The sequence below is a fragment of the Drosophila gunungcola genome, unplaced genomic scaffold, assembly GCF_025200985.1.
Source record: "Drosophila gunungcola strain Sukarami unplaced genomic scaffold, Dgunungcola_SK_2 000024F, whole genome shotgun sequence".
Lineage (NCBI taxonomy): Eukaryota > Metazoa > Arthropoda > Insecta > Diptera > Drosophilidae > Drosophila > Drosophila gunungcola.
Window position 1 is genome coordinate 1,121,569 of NW_026453203.1, and position 20,618 is coordinate 1,142,186.

At 39.9% G+C, this 20,618-nt stretch overlaps 1 protein-coding gene across 2 annotated transcripts; it reads left to right on the forward strand.

Annotated features, from left to right (window-relative positions):
* Nucleotides 1–3,708: 3,708 nt before the first annotated feature.
* On the forward strand, nt 3,709–6,616 carry LOC128263866 (NHL repeat-containing protein 2). Of its 2 annotated transcripts, none has more exons than XM_052999135.1 (4): nt 3,709–3,961; nt 4,016–5,223; nt 5,290–6,416; nt 6,498–6,616. In XM_052999135.1, the coding sequence occupies exons 1-3, from the start codon at nt 3,775–3,777 to the stop codon at nt 6,043–6,045; spliced, it is 2,151 nt and encodes a 716-aa protein (XP_052855095.1). In that variant the 5' UTR covers nt 3,709–3,774; the 3' UTR covers nt 6,046–6,416; nt 6,498–6,616. The 2 variants fall into 2 exon arrangements, with proteins under 2 accessions (XP_052855095.1, XP_052855097.1); XM_052999137.1 differs by having other exon boundaries at nt 3,868–3,961; nt 4,002–5,223.
* Nucleotides 6,617–20,618: the final 14,002 nt, after the last annotated feature.

Below are 20,618 nucleotides of genomic sequence, written 5' to 3' on the forward strand. Positions count from 1 at the left end.
GAGAATCTTTGCTCTTTTTTAGAAACTGTGAAGGTCTCCTATGCAAACCTGTCAAACAATACCATCAGCTCCCCTTCCTTATCTTCTAATAGCCGGATTCCATTGGCGCATTAAAACGCATTTAGCCCAATGCGCATTTATTTACACAGGGAATCCCATAAGGCTAAATACCGCATTTAAAATAAATGCATTAAATAAATGCGATTAAAAATCATTTGCCCCAAACATAAAAAAAACCGGAAAATACTGATTTTTAACGATATTTTGTTCGTGCCACCACTATAAACGCTTTTTTTTACATGCAAGGATGGCGCATTTTTGATTCCTTTTGTATGGAATGAATGAAAACAACAGCACACGCAGCATTCACATGTCAGAGTAGCATTAGTTAAATGCTAATGCTCCAATAGAATCTGTCACATAAAAAAGTGCACTAATGCGGCATGGAATCAGGCTATATATTGGCAAATGAATTGAAAGCATTATGAATGTCCTGCTGAGCATTAACATTTTTGTAAACTCGCTCATATTCATGACATTTAATTAATTTGGTTTTGATTTGCGACAATTCAAAAGGAAACAAGCATAGATCAGCTGTTCGTGCCATACACTTATATTGGCTAAATGCCAATGCACCAATGGAATCAGACACATTTAAAACGGCAATGGAATCAGGTTATTACTCTATTTTTAAATTGCTGCCTTGGGGAGCGTTCACCTCCCAAGTACCCATTTTTCTTTCGATAAGGAAAACAAACAAAGATGGCCGCCATGGCAATTCATATATATTCACTACAAGACTTTTTAGTTGCACCGAAAAAACATCGGCTAGAGACGTTGGTTATAGACAACTCACATTAGCATCCGTCTGCCGTTTTTAGCCAATTCACATTGGCTCTCATTCCACAGAGTCCAACCGTTGGAAACGGTTGGAAATTTTAACAAATGTGAAACTCCGATTTCCACAGAGCACGTCCACCTTCCGATTTCAGCTTATCAGAACAGCTGTGGCTCGCCAAATCGTAAACAAAGTCAATAGGTCAATCATCTTTGTTTATGTTTTGATGAGCTACAGCTGATTAGATCAGCTGAAATCGGAAGGTGGAAGTGCTCTGAAAAACCGGAGTTTCACTTTTTTTTTTTTCAAAATATTACACCGTCAACCTGTGCTATCTTATGATGTTTAGCCCAGATATAGACCAGTCCCACAGAGCCCATCCAAGCGAAACGTTTGGGATTTTTCATGGATGCTGGACTGGTGTTCCCACAAAACCACCATCCACCGACCATCAAGAGTCACAGAGGCCTATGCTGAATTTCTTGAGGCGGTCTTTCACTCTATCAAACTCGTTTAGAAGTACTTTATTAAGCTCTTATTATATTTCAATGCTATGTATAAGTTGTTAACTGGTTATCTGGACCTTTATATAATTGCTTATTTCTATTCTGTGCTCAAATTGCTGCCAGGGGAGCGTTAACCTCCCATGTCCCCTTTCTTTTTTAAAAAACCATATAAAAACTTATCCATAGCAGTAATATAAGAAAAAGAAATGGAAAAATAACTTCTAAAAGAGTTTGATGGAGTGCAAGAAACTTTCAAAGAAACAAGGCTGGCCGCCATTTCAATTCAAATTCTTTCGCGTTAAGACTTTTGAGTTGCATCAAAAAAACATCGGCTAGAAACGTGCGGTTAGGAACGTAAATTCAACCGCCAAGATATATCCGGAAAAAGTTTGGCATGGCAAAACCTTAAAGACCATCTTTGAAAGATGGTAGAGCATAGAGTAAGAACTATATAGAGGCACCATTTGCTCTGCCGCTCTCTCGAGTGACTTTTCCAGTGATGCCACCTAGACTAAAAAGGGGAAAATTTTAGTCTCTCACGGTTCGATTCGAACTTGTAATTCGGTCCCGCGGTGAGTTTCTGCATCTAAACTGCTCGCTCCCATTGCTAAGGGTGCGAGCAGTGCATTTGCAAGTTCGCTGCGGGACCGAATTGCAAATTCGAGCCAAAAACTGAAGAGTGGGGTGGGAAATCAAGGCTAGCTTCGAACATGGCTCTCAGCATAGAGTAAGAAATGTATAGAGGCACCATTTGCTCTGCCCGGACCTCTGCCCAAGCTCTGCTGACTTGCCGTCTTACTTGCACTTACGTGTTTTTTCTTGAAGAAGCGAAGTGAAGTGAAGTGTTTCTCTCCTCCATCTCCGTTACCATTGGAGGCATTCTCATCCACTGGGCTTAGATAAAATCGAGATATAACTATCAACAAAAGTTGTCATTCTCCATTTTCAATCATAGTGGGGAAGGAAAACGATTTGTTTTGATTTGAATTTTTAACAAATTTATAACTTGTGAGACTCGGCGCAACAAACAAACAAAGAATCATACATGCAAATCCGTTTTCTAAAGCCGCAATTACGAAGACTCAACAAACGTCAAACACGAATAGAATAACTTAAATCGTAAACCGCTCAAACTTTTCACTCATTGCACAAGGTGGATCAGCTGGAGGCAAACTTCAAACCGGCCCTTAAACTTAGTAGCATTTACCGAATCTAACGACGTGGCGAAAATAATACACCACAGTTGACCCGCCATAATAGTAAACGTGGAACACGTGAGCGACAAGATCGAATTACTACGGCGAATTGGACAATTTCGCCGCGAACATAAGAAACAGCCGATTCTACTGACGATGCTTTGACTCGCAGGTCCCATTTTACGTTAATGAATAGCTGACCCGTTACAATTACGAAATTTTCAAGGCAGCAATGGGCATGAAAAAACGAAAGCTTCTCTCAACTTTTTTTTGCCGCCGAGCTTTTGTTTTCGTCAAGGAGTCTGCAAACGCTGAGTCCGAGCGTGTTATCAACAAAGAAGAGCTTGCGGTGCTGGAGGCGAATCCGAATTCGAATGTTTCACATAATAATTTATTCGCTAAATGTCTCATTGGTTTATTTATGTATATTTTAGTATAGGTTTTCTTAATTTTATTTCTTAAATGTTATTGATTGTTTATGTGTCACCATGTATTTAATTGAACAGGGGTCAACAAAATTCAATTTAATTGGCTAGCATTATAACGAACAGCAGGACAATGGTTGAGCTTCTTGATTCAAAAACTGAAATTATGTCATATAAATGCCCAGAGCTTGACCAAAAAGATAGGGTAGTTTAGATATTTGTTTGTTAACTTAGGCGTTAATGCTGTCTGCGTTACTGAAACATAGTTCTCGTCTCTTAATAGTGCTCGAGTTGTATCTTGTGATGGTTATAATTTATTATGTGCCGATCGTGATAAGCATGCTGGCGGTGTTGCAATATATCTTCGTAAGGGAGCCAAAGCTTAATTTGTCGAATTTTTATTTATTGAGCTAACTGGTTCTTTCTGTCGAATCAAAATGCTTTTAGGATGTGCATACAGGCCAAAAAGATCACTTGACTTTACTGATTTCATATCATTGTTTTCGGGATTTATCTTTGACCTATAATGAAATTATATTAGCCGGTGATCTTATCAGTAATATGTTATTTTCAGAAATTCAGAGATTCAAACGTTTCGGGAATACCCAGTATGTCATACGGTCATAACCGAAATGTTTCACCAAAAATCCCAACCATTCAGCAAGTATGTGCTCTGTGGAACCACTGTATTATTGGTTGTCTTTGTATAGTATCGATAGTATCGAATATTTTATTAAGTTACATTACTAATTTATTATTTCATTTTATTTTATTTATTTATCTAACAAAACCCAAAAATATTTTCTGAAATGGATTCCAATGCTGAATTAACTTTCATTGATATATTGACGTTTATAACAGATGAACTTCTGCAAGCATACCGAAGCAGTAATGGAGAATTAGAAAGAGTTAAGGCATTTACTGACTATCTTGAACGCTGGAAAGACGACATCTCCATTGCAAAACTTAAGGCTGTCAATGTCCAGTTTGAGTCTGGTAAGCGTTCTAAAAATTATTTTGAGTTTTTTATGACAAGTGTTTAATTAATAGATTTGGATTGGTTTAATGTTTGTCGTCCATTATCGTTGAAGGATCTACACGGAAAAGTTATTGTTCTAGACTTTTTTACATATTGTTGCATTAATTGTATGCATGTTTTGCCCGAGCTGCACAATTTGGAAGACAAGTTTCCCATAGAAAGTGGGCTTTTAGTAATAGGTGTTCACAGTCCAAAGTTTGAAAATGAAAAAGTTACGGCAAACCTTCTGTCCGCTGTTGAACGATATGGAATCACACATCCCATTGTTAACGATTCTCGGTGTACAATGTGGCGTGCTCTTGGCATACGCTGCTGGCCATCCTTGTTAGTTTTAAGCCCGACAGGTATACCCATGCTATTATTAATGGGCGAGGGGCATGCAAAATTTCTAGAGGAATTCGTTGGTGCTGCGTTATCATTTTTCAAACGTCTTGGGAAAATCGACAACTGCAGCTTACCCATTAAATTAACCAGTAGCTGTCAGCCGGCGTCAAACTTACATTTTCCTGCAAAGATTGCCAGAAGCCCACTGGGACGGTATGCGATCGCTGATACTGGGAACAACCGGGTTCTGGTCGTGTCCAGCAGGGGCTTGGTACAACACAAGATTGGAGGACACCAGCCGGGTTTTGTTGACGGTATTTCAACGGCAGCGCGGTTTAACAACCCTCAAGGACTAGCTTTCATTGATGAAAACGCTTTGATAGTTGCGGACACCAAAAATCACGCCCTCCGTAAGATCTCCTTAACCAGTGGAATGGTGGAAACTCTTGCTGGAACTGGCCTTCAAGGAAACGAACGGATTGGTGGTCGTCTAGGCCATTTGCAGCCTCTATCATCGCCTTGGGATGTTGCTATATTTCGAACGCGCGACATGGACATGTCTTTTCATCTTGATGAACGTAACGTGCCTGAAAAAACAATTGTGCTTATATCTATGGCTGGCACCCATCAAATTTGGGGCTATTTTCCAGAAGGCATTATTTGGTGGAAATTCCGAAAATTTGAGCCTCTTTGCTGTGTCTCATTGATAGGAAATGGTTTGGAGGAAAATCGTAATAATTCTTACCCACAGAATGCTGCATTCGCACAACCATCAGGTTTGGCCATGGCAAAAGACGTTTTATACATAGCCGACAGCGAAAGCTCTAGTATACGTAAAGCTTCTATGATAGACGGAAAGGTTATGCCTGTAGTTGGAGGGGATCGTAACCCACTGGTAAGTTATTTGCTTGCCATTAAGGTTAAAACGATAATTTTATTTAAAACCCAACATTTTTTTTAGAACTTATTTGCGTTTGGCGACGTTGACGGCAAACTTTTCAACGCAAAACTTCAGCACCCTTTAGGATTAACTTACAATGATGCCAATAACAGGCTCTATGTGGCTGACACTTATAATCATAAGATCAAAGTAATTGACACCCTTTCAAACAATGTTTCCACTTTACAAATCAAGGGTCAAGATGGTTCCCTGTTAAATTTCAATGAGCCGGCTGGGCTGTGCTTGGACGCCGACGGGCAAAATTTGTTGGTGGCTGATACCAACAACCACTCAATACTATTAATAGATCTTGTAACGCTAAGATCTCAATCATTTTCTTTAGATTTTAGTCAAATTTCGTCGACTAGTGAAACTGATGCGCCGCAATGTTTATTAAACAACCTTGGGAATCAATTAGTTAGGACTTTGCCACTGCATTTTCTTAAAACGAGCTCTATTTATTTTAGACTTCGCCTATCGCCGGAGCTTAATTTTACTAAAGAAGCTCCTCAGAAGTGGATACTAAAAACAGTCTGTCAATCCGTTAAGGTTAATCCATCTTCTGGAACTCTAATTAATGGAATGTGTAATTTGGATGTTCAGAATGTGCAAAGTGATTATTTGAGTGAACACAGTGAAATATTTACAATTGAATTTGTATTGAATTTATGTAACTCAAATTGTTGTCTTCTTAAGCGAATTTATGTTTCTATAATAAGTGGTAAAACTATTGAAGATTATATACCTATACACGATGTAGATATTCAAATTGACTAGTAAACATACATAGATTTAATATTAACAAGTTTTGCATTAATAATTCTTTTAGAGGGTGTTCTAGTTAAGAAGCCAGAATTTTTGCAATTTTTCAAGATGCAAAAAAATTAAAAAGATTTTTTATATACCACTATTTAAATTTTTCATTAACATTTGAAGATAATAAAAAATAATAAAAAAAACAAAAAAAGCGAGATACAGGCCGGCCTTTAAAAAAATCGGTGCGTCCTGGTTGACATTATTTCAACCATTGTAGAGATCGAAAAAAAAACAATCAAACAAATTCTTCATTAGTAAAGATGCCGCTATCGGGTTGACCACAAAAAAAAATATATATATAAAGAACAAAAAAGCGTGTACTTAAAAAAAATGTGTTCACCCAATTTTTTCGACCTTTTCAAATACTTCATTAATACTTATTATCAACAATTTTTAAATCCGAGCCACACGAGATAGAGAGATATATGTCAACCACCTCAAAAAAAGTAGTTTTGAGGTACACTTGTTTAGAAAACAATTCTAATGGCTCAGACGCCAAGTAAAAAAATTGATTGTGTCTGCGAAAATAATTCGAATTTTGAAAAAAAAATTCTAAAATAATTTTAAAAATTAATGCAAAAAAAAATTCGGTTAATTTTCTGATTTCTGGACCATAATACCGCCTTAATGCGGTTAAATTTTAAATTAAGAATGACTGCTTTTTAAGGTAAGATGGAGTTTGTACTAATAAAAGCATTCTCAAGGACACTAGGCAAGATTGACATATTGACATATAAACGTTTTTAAAGAGAATCAGACATTTGAACTTAAAATTATAAGTGAAAATTTAATACTGTTTTGTATTAACAACGCGAAACTTGTGACTGCAGTAGTTCGAGACGATTTATTTTGCGAAACTTGTGAAGAAACTATTTCGAAAGCACGACGACGAAAAGGAGTGGTTACCATTACGTTCGATTGATCACTAACTTTAATATTTCAATAATTTCTCTTAGAAACTAACTTATGCTAAGGTGGCGAGAGACGGGGCGACTTCGCAAGAGCGAACGGACTAAAGCTTTATTGGCTCCCGTTCTCGCCCTACAACTAGTGATTTCAAATACAAGCGCCAAGTGCGCAAACTCCGCCCCCTCTGAAGGGACGACGTCCTTCAGCCCAGAACGGGCAACAGGGCCAGTCGGTGGACAGCTCGCCGATACTCCCCCTCCAGCGTCCTGACGTCGGCGCCGGCGTGCACCTCTACCACTCGGCCTATCCACTACTGCTGGGGCGAAAGATCGTCTTCGGCGACGACGACGAGCGCTCCCACGACGATGTTGGGTTTCCCCTGGTGCCACTTGGACCGCTGCTGGAGGCTGGAGATGTACTCCCGGGACCATCGCTGCCAAAACCTGTGCCTGAGGAACGAGACACCTCGCCATCGTCGCAAGCAGGTCAGGCTGATCTGGTCCGGGAGCGCCGCTGGTGCTTTGCAGACTTCACACCTGTCTCCCATAGTTCGCCGAAGTGCGGTGCTCTGTGCGGTATGAACGCAAACTCACATCCTTTTTTTGATGCGAATGTTTCGATACCGCCCCCTGCTTCCCAAACGGGCTCGGAACTCTCTCATGTGGCGATTTGCGCCGACGAAGTTGGTGGCGTTGTCGCACCACACCTTCTCCGGAATCCCGCGACGACCCGCGAACCTTTGAAATGCCAACAAGAACGCATCAGTGGTTAGGTCAAACACTAATTCTGAGTTGACCGCTTTGGAAGCAAAACAGACGAACAAGGCCACGTACGACTTGTACGGTGGCTTACCACGGATACGATAAGTTGTGCTGAACGGGCGGAGAGCTCGAAGTCTATCTGCTGGCAAGTTTCCCTTAATTTGCGACAAGAGTTGCGGCTTACAGCGAAAGCAGCGCATGCACGACCGAACTGATCGTCGGCAGACTTCTTGAGCATTAACTAGCCAGATTTTCTAGCGCAGACGACTTACGAGAGCTCGTGGGCCAGCGTGACAGTTTGTAACGTTCAGGTATGACACATAGGATCTGACGAACTGTGAGCTTTAGGACAGCAACAACGGGAATTTGGCTTCGTACGGGATAGGAGCATTCAATAACCGACCCCCAACTCGTAGCAATGTCGTGGAGCACCAATCTAATTTATTTTCCTGAAGAAAAGGGTTTAATTTTTGAATATTCGTTGCTACCGGTCTATTTTTCCGAATTTTACTTATGTCGTCCCTGACTTCGTGAAATTTGATAACTTCGACAACTTATCAAAAGCGAAATCCAGTTCTCTTGGCGAAATACTTTTTTCAAAGGGCTTCGACACCTTTCTGCACATTTGAATAAAACGGAAAACCCAGACGAACATTCTCAGAAGCTTCAGGTGCGAAAAGGAAAGGAAAGAAAAGGACTCTATTTTCTGAAGTAAATAATTTGGCTCTGGGCTGACTACGAGAGCTATTGCCGATTTGCGTAGCTCCATCGACATTACATAAGCCGGCAGTTCGAAATGTTTATTTACAGGCCAATTATTTTCTGAGTCTAGGAAGAACGAAGGCCCACCAAATCAAATGGACGTTGTAAGCTCCTCTACGTCACATCCTCGGGACACTATGTCTGCTGGGTTGACTTTCGTGGGAACGTGGCTCCAAATTGCTTTCTCCGACCAATCCTGAAATTCTGCAACCCGGTTCGAAACAAAAACCGACAACGACGAGGGATGGGTTTTAATCCAGTGTAACGTGATCTCGGAGTCTGTCCACAGGAAAACATTCTCAATGGGACAATTTAGCAATGGCCTGCACGTTTATAGAGATCTGCTATAAGGAGAGCTGCACACAGCTCAAAGCGAGGCAAAGTTTTCGTCTTGAGGGGAGCTACTTTCAATTTGGCGGTCAATAAAGACACTTTCAAACCTTCAGCAGTTTGAGTCCGAACATAGATGCACGCTCCATACGCTCGCATGGAAGCGTCAGCGAAACCATGTATTTGAATCGGGACTTGTGGATCTGTGTTGACGAATCGCGATACCTTAATTTTAGGCGGCTGCAGAAGCGTCGCTTTAAACGTCTCCCACGATGTAAGCAACTGCATCGGTAGCGACTCGTCCCAATCTAATTTTCGAAGCCACAGTTCTTGCAACAACTTCTCTGCCTTTGTGACCAAAGGACACAAACCGGCGCCGGCCGTCAGCAAATCGTCAACATAAAAATCATTCTAAATAACCTTTGCGGCTTTTGGATGAGTTGCTTGCGCCATCTCTCCTAGCCGCATTAAACACCGAATCGCCAAAAAGGGTGCTGGCGAAGTTCCATATTTAACGGAGCTTAACTTAAAGATTTTCAGGGACTCGGAAGGATCTCGTCTCCATACTATGAGATGGAAGTTTCGGTCAGCTTCGTCCACCATCACTTGGCGGTACATCTTTTTGACGTCTTCCGCAAGGGCAAACTTATGCAATCTAAACCGAAGCAGAGTCGAGTATTGCTCCTCTTGGATAGTTAGGCCTACCATCAAGAAGTCATTCAACGCTACCTGCGTGGAAGTACGGCTCGATGCATCGTAAACTTCTCTCAACTTAGTTGAAGTACTTTGTGGCCGTAGAACGCATTGGTGCGGAATGAAATAGTGCGGAGTATTCGGAATTTTGTCATTGGTGGAGGACATGTGGCCCATTGAAACATATTCCTCCATGAATTCAAGATCATCTTCTTCAGCGAAGGGTCCTTTGACAATTTCCATTCTAGCGACAAAAATCTACGTTTCGCAACTTCGTATGACGAACCAAGAGATTTGAGCGGCAAACTAACCGAAAATCTACCGGACGACAATCTTTGAGTAATTTTCTCAAAGTGTTGTTGACAGAGTTGTTGCTCAAAAGTATGGACTTTAGCCTTGGGCAGCAAGTCCTCCACAGACCAAAAAATCTGCAGGGTTGTGTCAGGTGAGATGTACCATTTTTTCAGCGTTTACATTATTTTCAGAGGCACATCTCCCTGACACTATCCAGCCGAGAACTGTCTTCTGTAAGATGGGGAATTCAGGCCCCTGCTTTATCTGGCCAATAGATAAAAGTTCAAAGAATGTATCAGCGCCGATAAGCATATCTATTTTTTGGGGCTTGAAGATGAATGGATCTGCCAAGTATAATCTAACTGTTCTTCCCATATTCTTTTAGTTCCTGCGTCGACCATGCTCATTACCAGATGTGCAAGGGCTTTGGCTTTTTTTTCAATATCGTGTCATCTTTGTCAACGAAAGTTTCGAAAAGGCTTATAAAATTTTTAAATTCGGAGTGTTTTCCGCTAAAAGTTGGGAGAGCAACGCTCGGTAGACGGCAATAAGGCGGGCGATTTGCTGGCGGAGCGGATTTCTCGATATTATTTTGTTTTCACTTACTTAAAATCGAAATCACCAACGACTTTGTCATTACGGCCCTCTCTTCCAACTCTTCGCGGTATACATCTTTTGTATCTTTCACTTCTATTTGGTTTTGCAAAAGTGAAGCGTTTTCAATGTGCGTATTTAGAATCTCTAATCGACACTCAGGCTCGACCGGATTTACTGATAATTTAGCTTCTTTTAAGTGGCGATAGGTAGGTTCGGTTAATACTTTTCATGCAAGCATCTCGTTTGTGTTTAAGCTCTTCGATATCCTTAGTTGCCATTGCGTTTAATTTTATTTATTTTGTTGGTATCGAAGAGGTGTTAAATATTTATTTTTATTAATATCATTTATTTGTTAAATAATCCAAAAAAAAACCAACGAGTAATATACCAATCGCACACAGTGTAGGGGAGCTAAGTGCCGAGAGAAGTACAGAAAAAATATTCAAATAGGGTTTTTTTATTTTTTATACAAACCCAGCGACAGTCATATGCCGCACGCACGCCCTGTAGGGGAGCTAACGCTCAAGCTGAAGCATACCGAAAAAACGAACAAACTTTTAGGCAGACCGAAAATTGCACTGCTGAACGAAGACGACCAAAGATAACTCGAAATAGCGGCAGCGGTGTCGGTGTGCGTGTGTATGTGTACGCGGCTAGCGGCTCTTCCTATGCAAATGCTAACGGAGAATGATACACTGACCGATAACTAAGGGCAACGAATATATAAGCCTGGTGCCGAAAGGCGCAGAAAAATTGGAAGAGCGCGGGAAAATTCTGAAAAGCGCGGGAAAATGTTCAGACAAACTGCGGCGAAAGTTTTTGCCGCTAATTTTTGAGAACTACACTTTTCACAATTTGCATTTTTTTCCAGCTGTTTTATTTATACCCTAAATTGGTGCTCACTACGACGAAAAGTGGGGGAATTAAGTTCGCACTAATTGGGTCGACGACGAGTATTTTATTTGGTTGTTTATGGGCCAAAGCGATTCACATATAATTCGAAATATATTATGTTTATTGCAGAATTTTGGTTGTTAGTACATGCAAATTTTTATTTCTTGGTTAGAATGCTCACTATCTACCGATTTTCACACGAATGCAAAAAGTTGAAAGATGGGCCAAAACACAGGTGACAAAACGCCCAGATTAACTTTCAACTTTAGCACTCTATACCTGATTGGCCGACTTGATAATTGCAACTTTCTTTTTTACGTCCATTTGGCGGCAGCAGCAAATTAAGCAATTAAATTTGCAGAAACGTCTTGGGCAACACAAGGAACGGCCGAAATTTCCAGCGACGAAGTATTGGTGAATTTAATTTTTTGGCCGAACCGACACGAATAAATTGGTTTTGGGTATTTGGTAATCGTTATAGTTTTTCACCGAAAATAATTAAAACAACTCGCGAACTCTACTGCTATCACGTCGGGGTCACCATGAAAATTTAATACTGTTTTGTATTAACAACGCGAAACTTGTGACTGCAGTAGTTCGAGACGATTTATTTTGCGAAACTTGTGAAGAAACTATTTCGAAAGCACGACGACGAAAAGGAGTGGTTACAATGACATTCGATTGATCACTAACTCTAATATTTCAATAATTTCTCTTAGAACCTAACTTATGGTGACGAGAGACGGGGCGAATTCGCAAGAGCGAACGGACGAAAGCTTTATTGGCTCCCGCTCTCGCCCTACAACTAGCGACTTCAAATACAAGCGCCAAGTGCGCAAACTATAAAAAATAACACACAAAAATTCAAATGTCAAAAATTTTATACCCGTTGTAGGATATTTTGTATTCGATGAAAAGTATATTATTCCATAAAAGCATAAATGTTTGATGATAACCGATAAATAGTATTTTCGAAAGATATTATTGGATATACTGCATTATAATTTGAACAAAGCACCCGAAAGGGCTCATGAAGGGCAAAGTTGGATCTACAAATTGGCAAGTGAATAGGGCGAAAAGTACGATTAAATCTTGAGGGATCAGCGGTGTCAATATAGCTAAGGAGGAGTCCAGAGTTCACTTCACCTATGAGAAGCGTATGCAAAAAAATTACTCCGATGCACATTCTACGATGTTTTTAAGACTTTAAATTAATTAACATTAACCCTGACGAGTAAGGTAGCAAACGCCTCACCGGGTCCCAATTCAGCTGTCGAAGAGCATTAATTTTGTTGTTACATTTCATGGAAATGTAAAGAGTCTTTGTTGTAAACGGGTCGTCAAACTCCTTGCCCAACGTTTTATGAAAACACCCTTAGCTTTACCAATGATGACAGAAACATGGCTTTTAAATATAACTTGCTATCAAATAGGACACCTAGATCAGTTACTTGCGTAATAGGTTCTAAAGATGGTAAGAGAGTATGTGGGCTGAAGTCCGGTAAAAGGACATATATTTGAATTTGGCGTGGTTAAGAAGGAACAAATTGTTGAAACACCATAATTGTACTTGATCAATGTCCGACTGTATGCGAAGGTATGACATTTGGTCAGAGCATTATAGGCAAATTTTTACGTCGTTCGCATACATTAGAGTAGAGGTAAATAACACTACTTTTGGAAGATCATTAATAAAAAGAACGAAAGACGGAGGAAATTTGATTATTAAAGAGAACGCGTTGAGTTCTGGTTAAAAGAAATCCAGTTAAGTAAACTAGGTGGAAAACCAAGAAAAGATATTTTATGAAGGAGAAATCAATGGATTGCTGAATCAAATGCCTTGCTGAAGTCATTAAAAATAGCGTCAGTTTGGCATTTATTTAAATTCAAGAAGATAAGTTGTAGTCGACCGATGTTTTACAGAGCCATGCTGTGCGGGAGAAATGATGGAGGCACAAATATGTTGAAGTTGACAAGTGACCAGCTGCTCAAAAAGCTTAGGTATGGCAGAAAGTTTAGCTATACCACGATCATTTTTGACATTGGTCCTTGAGCCTCGGGAACTCTGAAGATAATAAAGATAAGTTAAATAGAAAAGTGATTGGCCAAGACAACTTCGGCACAGTTTCTTAAGACACAGCTAGGAATGTTATCAGGGCCCGCAGAATAGAACGTTTCCAGCGACAGAAGGGCTTTAAGAACATTGCTAACTTCAAATGAGGAATTAAAATATTATTGATGCTGGGCAGATCATAAGGGTAGGGAGTGGAGATGCCATAGAATTGTAGAGAGTAGGTTGACTAAAAAAGTTTGCAAAAATATTAAAAATGTCTAAAGAAGATGATTCTTTTAGAGTTTACAAAGGAGTACAAATTTTTCGGATCATTACGAATGTTTTCTCTACATTGAGCGATGTAGCATTCATAACAAAGTTTAGAAGCATTAATAAATAGCGCATGGTTCGTGAAATAATTTTAAAAATCCACCGCAGAGTTGATTTTTAAGTATTTTGTATACAACCTCGATTTTTTATTTTTGAGGTAAGACAAGTGCCTAGTGTTAGATGTGTCACTTACCGATACCTCAGGAACGAAAAAATTGATCGACGACTGCAATGTCAAGTTAAACGAGGACACTGAAGCCTCTAGGTCATTTCATGATTTTAAGAAGGACCAATCAGTTAGTTTCTGAAATGGGTCTAACAAGTTCCCATGATAAAATTTCTAGCTTTACGGCGCGTACTATCCTTGCCTGGATAGACTTCGAATTTGGGCGGAGTCCAGAGTCAAAGCGTCGGGGAGTGTGATTGAATCCTTGATGATCGCCATGTCCCCAGTAGCAACGTTCTTCCTCTCCGTTTACCACTGTTGAAGTGTTGTGAAGCCTGCTTTTCCAGAAGCCTTGCAGCGTTGCCAAACAGCTGGCAAGTCCGCCATGTGTTGATCAGTTTTTTTGTGACGTTGATTACAACACTTTTGACAAGCAACCAACCAACAAATATTGTTGTGTTCGTGCTCCATAATAAGCAGAGAAATGCGATGATGTTACGGCACAATAATTATATGCTTGACTTCCTCCGTAGAAGAGAGTTTGATAGGCGCCCACCTACATTAAGCACTTTATCGCAAACCATGGGTGACAGGGTTTGAAGTGTTGAAGAATGTGCGACAGGTTTTTCCTTTTGCAAAAGGTGTAGATCGGATGAGAAGCTTCCTTGGGCCTGTCTCAGACAACAAATGCGTGCGTCGCTAATTTCTTTAAAAATGAGTGTGAAGTTTAAAAGAATTGGTTTCAGCTATCTGCTTCTATCAATAATATCCAAGTTACACTCACGCACGTCTCGATATTGATATCGGAATAGGCACAATGAAGCAGAACAGTCGGTTTTACTAAACAGATTAGCGATCAATCGGGGACGCTTCAGATTCAATACGGCTGGATAAAGAGGACTATTTTAGACCATCCGTTATGGGCGTGTAAATAATTGTGCTCAGATTGCTGTCACTATGCAGCTTTAAAGCAAGCAGATCGTTGCGGTAAAGCCAATGTGGACCCTTCCACCACAGCTCGTAGCTCATGAGATTTATTGCTAACATTCCCCTCGATGCATAGTCGGAGGATCTACGAAGTACGGTTGGCGATAAAGGTCTTTAGATTTAATGGAGTGTGCAACAACCTAGAAAGCATAACTGTGGAATTGCACCAAGCATGCACAGTTACATTTTGGTGATGCAAGAAGGCTTGCGGCTCGGAAACGCGAGTCAGCAATAGCGCGCCACAGAGTTCCAGACGAGGAAGACTTTGTTGCTTAAATGGCGCTACGCGTGTTTTGGCTGCATAAGGGATACCAAGCTGGCGCTGTCTGCATTGCTTACATGACTGTATACAACAGGAAAATACGCATTTATAGATGCTTCTGAAAATCCATGTAATTCAATTATTTCTGGTTCGCTGTAAAATGGAATCCGTAGGTGTGTGATGTGGCTGATATCGTCGCAAAAGGTCAGGCAGTTTCCGCCGATCGCGTAGCCTCTACCTTAATGGGAATAGGCTTAAGTAAGTCAAAACTGGAAAGAATGGAGTGTCTTCTTCGGCCAGGTAGTGTTTTATCCCTTCAGGCTAGGTTGCGACCATTGTACTCCCGAAGTTAAATTGGGGAATAACTGGCTGGGAAACGGCTTGTGATTCATCTCTTAAAAGGGTACAAACGTGAATATCAATGGCGCTTAGGAGGGGTGAAGTTTCACCATTATGTCGAAAATCGCGTATCGTTTTAGGACACGGGAGTGCCGACGGTAACGGAGACGAATTGTAGCTTTTCAAATCAATACATAGATCGCTTGCTTGATCTCGCGAACCGTCTGGCTAGACGTCTTGCTACACCGTTGGGACGACAACGTCTTCGCAGACGGCACCCGGCGGATCAGAATACTGAAAAATGACTTGCCCGAGAGCACCTAACACCCAAATATTTGTGATTTTGGAACACTCCTTAATAACATACAAAAAGACAAGGTCCAATTTTGTGTGGCGTGTTAAAATATATAATTGCCTTCTGAGATTATTACTTTGGCCGAGGGAGTCGCGTTCCGGGTACGCACCCAAGTTGCTGGCTGAGCTCGACGGATTTTGGGTGGGTTCTTTGGAAACCACTCTCTTACCTACATAACGACAATAAAGTTAACGTGCCGAAAGAAAAAGGATAGAAATCGTCCAGTTCGTTTTGTCATCTGTCGTCTCCGCCGACGAGCTCCCCAAGTAGCTTGCTCGAGTGCTTGATCGAATTTCGATCGGCAGGGTGTGGGTGTTTAAGCCTGTCCCTTTATATGCTCCGTATGCCAATGGATCACCGCCGGCCACTGCAATTCGGTCCTCTAATGTCATTGTTGTCAGTTAAAAAATACGTCATCGTTTTTGACCAGTATTTTTCCATGTGCGCCAGCCTAGTAAACTTTTACCATGACGTCGTTAATTTTTTTGAGAAAGATTTAATTTAAGAAAGTTGTGCATTTTAATTAACAATTAATTATCAGTATAATAAAAGCTTCGGACCCGATTATATTGTTGCTTGTTTTCGGTACAATTCCCAATAGGCTTTTAAGAACAGTAATAGCATTGTCAGTTGAACTTGAAGTCGCGAATCTCTCTAGTCTATACTCGTTTGCTTAACATCAAAAAAAGTTTAATAATCAAAACTAAATTGCATAAAAACGCTTCTATCGGGAACCAAAGATAAATTATTTAGAATTCACTCACTCTTTTGGAGACAGCAGTGATTAAGGTCTTCCCACGCTGATGCTAGAAAAAGATTGCTGTTGAGTAAATAAAATAGCGAAACAAAGCATTCTATCTTAATTCCACGATGATGTTCACTGGTAAACTGTTGTGAATAAAATGTTTGCTAATGAAAATTATAACAAACTGATTTCAGGTTATGTTGCTGTATGTGTATGTAACCCTGAGTAGACATATATTTAATATTGGTAAACAATATTAGCATTTTGATTATGTTCGGGAGCTGGGTAACAAAGGGGATCATGTATAAAAACAAGAAAGAAAGCAAACTTCGGCAAGCCGAAGTTCATATACCCTTGCAGCTATTGCAAGAATTAAATACTTTTGAAAACATTAAATCTATGATTTTTTGAAGCTATGATGATTTGCAGCTCAATTATTAAATAGTTATTTTATATATTTTTTTAATTTTTATGGGAGCTATATGATATAGTCGTCTGATTTTAATAAAATTTAAACCGTAATTCTATAATATATAACCATTAATATATGTCGAAGAACATTAAAAAGAATTGAAAAAGAGCAAAGTTATAATTTTTTTTGTATTTTTTTTCTGATTGTTCCTATGGGAGCTATATGATATAGTCGTCCGATTTTGATGAAATTTAAACCGTAATTCTGAAATATTTAACCATTACTATATGTTGAAGAACTAAAAATAATTAAAAACAGCAAAGTTATAATTTCTTTGTATTTATTTTTTCGATTGTTCCTATGGGAGCTATATGCTATAGTCGTCCGATACTACCTGCAATAGAAAGACAACTTTTGGGAAAGTTTCATGCAGATAGCTTAAAAACTGAGAGACTAGTTTGCGTAGAAACGGACGGAAAGACGGACATGGCTAGATCGACTTGCATAGAGATGCTGATTAAGAATATATGTACTTTATAGGTTCGTAAATGTCTCCTTCACTGCGTTGCAAACTTCTGACTGAAATTATAATACCTTGCAGAGGGTATAAAAAAATAAAAGCTACATAAATAGCACATCCATACATAAATAGCACATCCAAAAGCATACGCCATATAGGGCATGTAATTGTGTGTAGAACTTAAGTAGAAATATTGTACATCGCGTAAAGCCTATACTAAATTTGAGAACTTGTTTTGGGTAAACTAAATAAATTCATACATTGATTTGGGGGTTGATCTACGATCGCATGCGCCTGCACTTTTTTTACGTGGCAATGAAGGAGTCTGCTGCTGGATTAGAAAGGCTTTTTTTAGCGCCTTATTGTTGTAGTTTGTTACATCATTAATGAAAATCATAAAAAGTAATGGGCCATGAGAACTAACTTGAGGAAGTCCGGAATTCGCTTCAAAGGATTTAGAAGCAAACCTATTGACTTCCACATGTAATGTTGGATTCACCAGATATGATAGGATCCACTTCAGAAATGTGTAGTGAAATTTGCAAGCAAAGCAGAGGGATAAACCTTGTCAAAGGCCTTAGCAAATTCTATATTAACTGTGTCCACCTGCGAATAAAACTCAAAAGCTTGTATGCAATGTTTGGAGAAAATAGCTAACTTCAAGGTCGTAAAGCGACCAGGCATGAATCCATGCTGATTCGGGACAATATAGGTACCGATAAAGAAGGAATTTTTCAACTTTAATTCTATCGAACAGTTTTGCAAAGTTGCTTATTTTAGCAATAGGCAGTATTTGAGAAAGAATGAACACACCCCATCCATGTCAGGCTTAGCGGAACTGTCATTGTGATCTACGGCTTCAGAAATATCCTCGTCAGTAATATAAAAAGACAATGTTACATATTTTATATATTATATAATTATATATATATATATATGTGGGGTTTTTATTTATTAAGTAGGTTATTATTTAAAAGTTTGATTATTTATATTAATTAACATAGAAAGAATTCTTTGTGTTTGATTTAACCGTCGTCTCGTCGTCACACGTCGTTCGCTTGAGCACGTCTTTACTCATCTCGATCCCGTCAGCAACTATCGCTCGTCCTCTCGATATGTTGCTCTGCTGTCTCCTCGTCGTCACATCTCGTTGAAGTGATCCTCGTCTTCTTTTTCATCGGCTCGTCTTCTTGGAATTTGTCTTTTGACCATCTACTCGTCTTCTTAGTTTTAGCTGCTTTTGTCGTTGTCTAGGGCGTCATGTTATACGAATGCTGGGGTTTTATGTGAGGGATTCGGGGAATAATGCAATCTCATTCCCACATTCGGCCATTCTGATTAAACATTCGCCTCGAATGTTTCGTCTTTGTCTTCGAGGGTGGGCCACAGCTTAAGGTACTCTGCACAGGTTGAAGAAATTTTTGGTCCATCTGAGTTGCCGACTTTTTGGACATCATAGGCATTATTGTGCTTCACTTTGGTTATTTCGTAAGGACCCAAATACTTCGGTTTTAGTTTGAGACCGCCGCCAAACTGCGTTCGTTTTATGGCTAGTAGTTCACCAATCTTATAAGTCTTTGCCGGTTTACGTCGTAAGTTGTAGGTCTTCTTGTTTTCGGTTTGGATTTTCAAAATTTGACTTTTTGCCTTGAGTCGAAGGTCGTTGCGCGTGTTCTGAAATAAGGCTATGGACTCGTTGTTGATAATTTCTTGAAGCTTCTGGTCATCTTTGTTTCTCATTTTGACTCCGATTAAAACCTCGAAAGGAGTGGCGTCGATGCTTCTCGAAAAAGAGGAGTTAATGGCTTGTTAAACTCGATCGACGTGTCTGTACCACTTTGTGGGATCATCCACAATCAGTTTGGATAGAACTGAAATAATTATGGCTTTCAGTCTTTCCACCTGTACGTTAACACGTGGTAGGCCTGTCATTGATTGTTCCACCTTTATGCCTTCGTCTTCGCAATACTGAAGATAGTCTTGCGCGGTAAAAGCTGAGCCTCGGTCCGATATAATGCATGCTGGGTTACCAAATATATAACTTTGGCCTCGTAGTTTGGCTATGATTTCGCTGGCAGTGGTTAACTTGGTAGGGTAAAGCCAACAGAATTCCGTAAACGAGTCGATTACGGCGAGAATGTGCTTGTAATTTTTGCTTGTGGAGTCTAGTAGACCTAAGAAATCAATGTGATAGGTATGCAGCGGGAAATCCTCTTTGTGCAATGGATGTAAACAGCCCTCCTGTTTGCCACGCTTGCGGTTGGTTAAAATGCACGGAATGCAGCAGTCAATGTACTTCTGTATTTTTTCGTCAATGTTTTCGATAAAATACTCGTTGCAAATCAGCGCCTTCGTTTTTTTAAAAACAAAGTGTCCTCGGTCATGTGCTTTACCAATGATCTGCGTCTGCATGTCCTTCGGAACTACAATTAGTTCTAAGTTTTTGAAAAGTTTGTACAGGACACTGGCCTTCCGAAAATAGTCTTCATATGGTGAGTTGGAGTCTTCTAGGATTTTAATAATCGCTTTCAGGTGTTCATCTTTTTTTGCGCTTGCTTGAAACCAAGGGCAATGTAGTCGTCAACGATCGTCATTATTGGGTACCTAGAAAGGGCATCAACGTGCTTTATACGTGAACCTGAACGGTGTTCAACTTTGTAGTAGTACTAGCGTCTTCGCGAATGCATTACAATCTGTGATTATCTTAAATGGATTGCCAAGGAGATACACTCTTAACTTTGTTATGGCCTCTATGATCGCTAACACCTCTAATTCGTAGCTTGAATATTTTCGCTGAGCATCCGTTGTTTTCCTACTCATGAAGTAGACAGGGTGAAATTGGCCGTCATCTGGTGATTTGTGCAAAAGCACGGCGCAAAAACCATCGATTGATGCATCAGTATGTACCTCGGTGTCATACTTCGGGTTGTAAATTGCCAAAACAGGGGTGGAAGTCAAGTACTTTTTTAAGGATTCAATCGAATTCTCTTCTTCTGGACCAATTACGAAATTTGCTTTATTTTTAGTCAGATCAGTCAGGGGTTTCGAAATAAGAGCATAGTTGTAGATAAACTTTCCAAAATATCCGGTAAGACCCATAAAACTCTTTAGCTGCTTGAGATTCT